The 6,854-nt window shown below is 45.2% G+C and overlaps 1 protein-coding gene across 17 annotated transcripts in view; it reads right to left on the reverse strand.

Moving 5' to 3' along the window:
* The window catches only part of LOC121592042 (probable beta-hexosaminidase fdl), a 39,972-nt gene that overhangs the window by 5,174 nt on the left and 27,944 nt on the right, over positions 1 to 6,854 (reverse strand). For 15 of the 17 annotated variants that reach the window (XM_041913268.1, XM_041913275.1, XM_041913267.1 and 12 more), the window contains 2 exons: positions 3,047 to 3,110; positions 184 to 476 (listed from right to left, as the gene is read on the reverse strand). In XM_041913268.1, coding sequence (XP_041769202.1) covers positions 184 to 476; positions 3,047 to 3,076 — 323 coding nt within the window. In that variant the 5' untranslated portion in view covers positions 3,077 to 3,110. Of the gene's footprint in view, positions 1 to 183; positions 477 to 3,046; positions 3,111 to 6,229; positions 6,356 to 6,854 lie in introns of those variants that run through there. The other 2 variants (XM_041913277.1, XM_041913278.1) reach the window with 2 other exon arrangements.

Raw genomic sequence — 6,854 nt, forward strand, 5'->3', positions numbered from 1 at the left:
TAACGAGAAAGGCGTGGTTGGTGCTTCATTCGCTGCCGCAAAATGGAAGTAATTCTTCAAACCAAATGCTACAATAAATTCGATTACACCACACTCCAACAATTGTAATTTACTTTTGTTGGTCCTTTTTTTCTTGGCTTGCATTAATAATTCTTTTTATGCGCAGGAAACGAAACAACTTACTTTACGGGGATGGCACTGTCCCGGACGCTATCGCCAGCGCTCATCGGACCGCCGTCCAGGCTGCCATCGACGATGTGCGTGTTGTAGATGCCCATCGCCATCGTGCTGGAGGGTTTGGTCGACTCGGAACTGTCATTCCAGTACAGCAGCAGCAGGAAGCTTGCCAGCGCACAGACGGACACTACCACGATCGCCTTCTTGAGGGCGGACCTCGTGAGGGCAATCTTTTTGAACATGTTTTTCAGCACCGTGACACGGATGTTGCGCGACTGTGTGGATGCTATCGAGGAGCGCTGGAAGAAAGGAAAAAAGGGAATAATTGTTTATTTATAAGGACACTACAGCGCAACCAAACCTAAACTACACTAAATGGGGGAAACAACATTAATTTTCCATATCTATTAGTTATCCAAAATTCGAATCTAAATCGGTACCAAAAAGTTGCGTCAACTGAATTATCAAATAGTCAAATTGTTCACCCTCACAGCCTCACCGAGCAATCAATCAAAAACTGACACCGACATAAAAGGCAAGAAGAAATGTGTCAATCTGGAAATTCGGCATGATAAATCCATCCGGACTCTCAGGACTCACAGCAGCAGTTTGACCACACTTTTACCACATACGTCTATAAACCCGAAATGGATGGGATTTTGTGGGGTGTGATGGTGGTTTCCACCAGGCTGCTAGGAATTAATTAAATTAGGACATCTCTCAGGTGAACTTTCGGGTGCGTAGTTGCGGCATTGTGTCACCTTTTGGAAATAACAGAGTGGTCTGATCTGATTTGAATGGATTGGTGGACGAATTCTGATGTCACTTGGAAGTGTCGTACTGGTGAGAGAGAAGTCATTCGAATTTCGTTTATGAATGAATATATATTATTACAGGGTTTTCCAGGTGTTCTCTTAGTTGTGGAACACTTCCTTGATCTTATGGGACCAAAACCAAAGTGAACTTCATATGATGAAAATTGGACTCAACGGCACCCTTCTTGGACAGGCGCCCTGGAAATTCCTATAGAGTCCAATTACATTAAGTTCATTTCACGTAAGAAGGAGTCAATAAAGTGTCCCACAGCTATGAGAACTCCTGGAAAACCCTGTAATACATTTCGGCATTTATAAATGACTTAGATTAAAAGTCAAAACGAGCTTCATGGTTGAATGAAATATAAAAGACGATCCAAATTAAATTAACCCAAATTGTACAGACTTGAAGCAGATGTCTTCTAGCAGAAACTATTCCCTTTCCTTCATAACTAACTATAACCATCACAGGAGTGTCACAGTCACAGAGAACTTTCCGCTAAGAGGAATGACTTATGTCACATTAGCAGGCCCGCAAAGCTTCACTGTCTTCCATCTTTGTTCCATCTTCCATTCGAGTTAACACATCCAGGTGTGTGATAATCCGACACATTCTGCCAGTGAACTGGCAAAGAACACACACGCCCGCGGAGTGGAGTGAGAGTCTATGGAAAGTTTTCTGATTATGCCCGTAAGAACTAATCAAGACTAAATTGGCGGCAAAAATGTGAATCCAACCAGTAGTCGAAGGGCAGCCGTAGGCAAAGTTCCAATAAGCTCAAGGACGTTTGCGACATGCAGACAGAGACAACGCGAGAACAAGACGCGTCTCCGGGAAGTAGGTCCTTCACGGGTGCATTCACACTAACTAACATGGGTGAGTGATTATTATTAGCCAGACAAAGAAATAAACCCACTAATGAGAAAAGTCTTGCCGGAGGAGTAGGGGCAGATGATGGCATGTAAAGGTAGTGCCTGGGATTGATATATGTGATGCTGTTTTGTTTTTGGTTGAAAGGGCTTTGTTTTGTACCTCTAGTCGGGCATGAATAGATGCGTTTTAGAGCAACATTAGAATAGGACAAGGTTTGTATGGGACCAACCATGCAAAATTCAACCGTTGTGGTGTCCATTTTTTTAAAGATTCCACTATTACAAGCTCCATCGCAGAAAACTACCAGCTGTTAGGTGAACCAACAAATGAAGGTAAGAGTTACAGTGCACAGTAAACCGATACGCGAAGCGCACAATAACCGGACAATTGAAAGCCTTCTGCAAATGGGCCGGGAAGTAACGAACCCCCTCTAGCCCAGCTTGTCTGGTAATGGACGGTCATCGCGTAGTACAGCATCAGCGAAACTTTCACCTTCGCTTCTGCTGTTTCCCCCAAATTGAAGGGTTCACGTACAAGACTCTCCACGAAACAGACCAAACAACGAACAAAAAAAAGCTCCCCAAAAGGCACAGGTAAGGCAATGTGACATTAGAGGGCAAAGATTTTTTGGCGAAAGTGATCCCATCGTCGGTTGCTGAACCCCACGGCCCCGGGAGGCTGGTAATTAAATTTACTTCAAATGAATCGCGAACCGCCCCAAAAACGGTGTCCATCGGACGTCGGTTTTCGTCGCTAACGACGGGCGAAAGTGTGGCTTAAGTGTAGCTTTGTCGAGCAGTGAGTGAGGGAGCGTCGTGGAGAGTGAGTTTTTTTTTTCTTGTCATGCCGGAAGCTACTCGTACGGAACTACACAGCTTCCCAAAGTGTGGCGCAGGTCCACGCAAAACGTTACGTAAAATCACTGAGAGGGACTGTTTTCTAACCAGTTTGGGAGGTGACTGACGCACTGAACACCAGTTGGGCACGGCTTTAAAATGAACTTAAAGAAGAAAAAAGAAGGCAACGGAAAGCTTTTTTGGGAGTGATTGAAAGGGAACTGGGCCTACTTTACAACTTTATTACTTTGCCGCTGCATTGGTGTGTTTGTGGTAGTGTGTTTTGATACATTTTCATGATCGCTAATAAAGATCTCTTTTTTAGGTTCGGACGGTTTGCTTACCCTACTGTTGTAGTCATGAGAGAGCAACATGTTTTAACTGTACGCAACCATGGATTTACAGTACCTGCAAAGAGAAGAATGGAAAGAATAGGTTTATAAAATAGCTCAATTGCAGACAAAATACTAAGAAATGTGTTTACTTTATTTGATTATAATGAAAAAATGCTCCTAACTAGTATACATTCAACTTTAAGCGACAACTTAAGCACGTATGCATTTAGTTAAAGCTCTAATCCTATTCTACAACCGAGCTTTTTACGGCATTCGCTTCATTTACCAACAGGAAGACAACATATAAGACAGAGGAAATTTGCATCCTAAAGAAAGGTTGATCTATACATAGCACACAAAAACCCACACACAGACACTACTACACCTGCTCTCACAGCTGGAAAACTGCATTTGCGAATATTCTTCCCGTGCTTCAACTTCCTTTCTCCTTCCTTCCACAACTGGCAAACCAAAACCAGCCCGGACGAGCGAGCTTGCTATTCAGGATGTAGTAGCGTTTGGTACTGGGGTGTTTGGGAGGGCGAGAGACCTTGCTCAGCAAAAGAATACCGCCACAAGCAGATCTTTGCCGTGTCACACAGGCCCGGTGAAATGAATTGCGAAATTTCAATCTATCTGAAATAATTGAATTGGAATTAGGTAGCACAGTCGTAGCCGTCGTAGTAGTGGTGGTAGTGGCAGTAGCAAACTAGTCCACACCGTAAGTCACTCCCGTACTAGCGCGCGCCACACTACTGAAGGTTGTACTTGAAATAAAACATCAACTAGAACAACACACCGAAAAAAACATAGAGCAATATTCGCTTCCAGTTTTTGTTATTGCTGGTTGTGAAATGTAGAAATCCTACGAAACGCTCCTCCCACACAGATGCGTCCCTCCCGACGGGTCTGACAAAAGCAGAACGACGTCTCGTCGTTATTAACCGAACCAAACCTCCCATCCAACGGGGGAAGAGGGAAAAAGCTCGTTATATCTTTGGCCCAAACCCGACCGACCGAAATTTAAACCGAAATCCCGTAGCATAGGAAACGGTACAAACAGTACCAAAAGGATGGAACGGCATGCGGGAACGGCCGACCTCAACAACGCGCGACTACAGGCGCGCGCTTACGTATAGTAACGAACCACGAACTCACTCTTCTGGCTCGCGCTACATTCTCAATGACCGCGAAATATTGCGCTCTGCGTGATTCATCTGGGTGGGGATTATTTTTACCATACGGATCTCCCCTCGGATGTTCGCATTCTGCGCGGAAATCCCATCGGTACTGCTGGGCTGCGTTCTGATCTTGATGATACTGATGATGAAGTTGCGGATTTTTGGAGTCGGAGAGAACGGGGACAAAATTGATGACGTAGAGCGTTGTCTCCTTGCGGCTGGGTGTAAAGGGCGTTCCAAATGTCAAGCATTGGAAGATATCAGCGTTTCTTGCTGCTTTACCTTTGATAACGTGGAAGGAGTATTTTCGGTTGTTGCGTCTATTTTAAGACATCTTCTGGATAGTACACTACGCAAAGGATATTTTGATACTGTCATTAAAACAATTATTAAACATAATTGCTAATGAATGGAATGGAGCAACGCAGGAGGAGAAACCGAAACGATTTGCAGGGGTTAAGTTGTCGTGCGTAATTTCGTAACATGTGCGACCAGATATTCAGGCAAAGGGCAAAGGCCTCAACTGTATCCTTTCAGGCGAAGCGCGGGATCTTGTGGGTTGTCAAAATAAGGCTGAATGCTGGATCGGTTGGAGCTAATTACATTGTACACAAATCATAGACGTTGACCCGAAATAAGGCAAGTCCTTTCTTGAATGCGCTAGAGGTGAAGGATTGTTGTGTCATTAGCTTTCACTGTCGTGAATATCGACAGAGAAACTATAGGAAAGCTGTTAACTTTTTGAAGAACGATCTCTACCTGATGTAAAAGGATCTTCAGGAATAATATCTACAGTAATAGGGGCGGTCCCGTGGTACAGTCGTCAACTCGAACGAATCAATAACATGCCCGTCATGGGTTCAAGCCTAGAATGGAACGTGTCCCCGTAGCAAGGATTGACTTTCCCGCTGCGTGGTAATGAATTAAGTCTCGAAAGCCTGTATAGGCCGGCATGTCCTCGTGGGACGTTACGCCAAATAGAAGAAGATCTATAGAGTAATCTGTATCTACGTCAGTAACTTACTGATTACTATTTCAAAAATAAAACGCTGAACTTCAGCGCATCTGAACCCTCGAAGCAGATACCGATGATTTTGAATAGAAATATCCCAATTCTGAATCCATGATGCTAAAACTGTGCGTCACGCCCATCCCGCATCCTGTAACCGAGACGACAGTGTATTTTAAAATGCTCATAACATTCGCATCGACTGCCAATATCGAACGTACCATTGGCCCATCCTATACAGCATATGGGAGTCAATGATACGATGATCTCACCACACAAGGTCCTCCTCTAGCACACACACACACAAAGGAAGGCCGCAATAAAACCGCAAATGATTTGGCGCAAACTGACGCATAAAACGTGTCCAAAACTGTGTGGCCCATCCACCCCGGGAGGGGGGGGGGGGGGGGCGTATCGTATCGTGACCGAAGCTCCGAAGCTCATCTAATTAAGAAGGAAGTGAACGGACCGGCAGCAGCAGCAGCAGCAGGAACCGGGACGCCATTACGTAAGTTATCGTTACCACAAAACTTATCGGAAATGAAAGGTCGTGTGGGGTACGAGAAAAGGAAGGGGTGGAGGGGGGGGATTTCGAGGGAGGGAGGAGGGTGTATTTTTAACGCAACCAATCAATATTGTTTACCAGCCACACAGGGGTAGGTAAGTAAAAGGGCACCGCCACCGGTAGCGGCCCATGCAGTTATTTCGGTTTTCCACTTATTTAATCACTAGCGGTGGTATACTTCGCTTCCGTTATTCAAATAGCAGGGAGAGAAAGGAACAGGGAACAGCAAAGCGGTAGCGGAAGTGGTTGACATTTAGATGGTTTTGTTAGTTTTATTTATTTACGGCTGTACGTTGCTGTAGCGAAAGCTGTTCCTTACTTTATTTGCTGCTTTTTTGCATTATTTGCATTTTTTTTTGTGAAAGAGCTGTTAGTTACTAACTATTTAATAACTTTATTTTCAACACAAATTGTTGCGGGGAAATAGTTTTCCTTACCACAAAACACTCAATCATCGTTCACTTCTCTTTCCTTCTCTCCCTCTCTCTTACTGACGCTCACTTGCACGCACTCGAAACTGTTCCGTACACGCACCGGGCAACCACCACGTGCTCTACGCCAATGCACGCGGCAAGATGATGGGCAAAAAATCACACCAAACTAACCGAACCGATACCGAGCGGCCAACTAAAGAAAGCGTCGCCCGACAGCATCGACATCGGCTCGAGCACCCGGGGCACGAGCATAACACCCTAACCCGATCCCTCTGCTGTTCTGCTGCTGCTGCTGCTGCTGCATGACTTCCCTCTTATGAGTCCCGCTCTTTCCCACACCCTAACTACCCTTAACAACCCGCAAACACAGCCACACACCCACAAAAAGGTGGTAAATAGTTTGCAGCCCAGCGCCACCCACCCGCACGCGGTGTCATTATGTTCGCCTGGCGCATTTAGCTTTCTTTGTAAGCGCAAAGGAACGACCCAATATGAGCAGAGGGAAAAATTAGGCGCACACGGTAACCGGTAACCAGGCCAAAGGTTGAAGAACCAGGGAAAAGAACAACCAATAGATACAGGTGCAGCAGTAAAGCTTCTTCGAAGTGAGATAGAAAGAGATGGAGCG

This window comes from Anopheles merus, chromosome 2L, assembly GCF_017562075.2.
Source record: "Anopheles merus strain MAF chromosome 2L, AmerM5.1, whole genome shotgun sequence".
Taxonomy (NCBI): domain Eukaryota; kingdom Metazoa; phylum Arthropoda; class Insecta; order Diptera; family Culicidae; genus Anopheles; species Anopheles merus.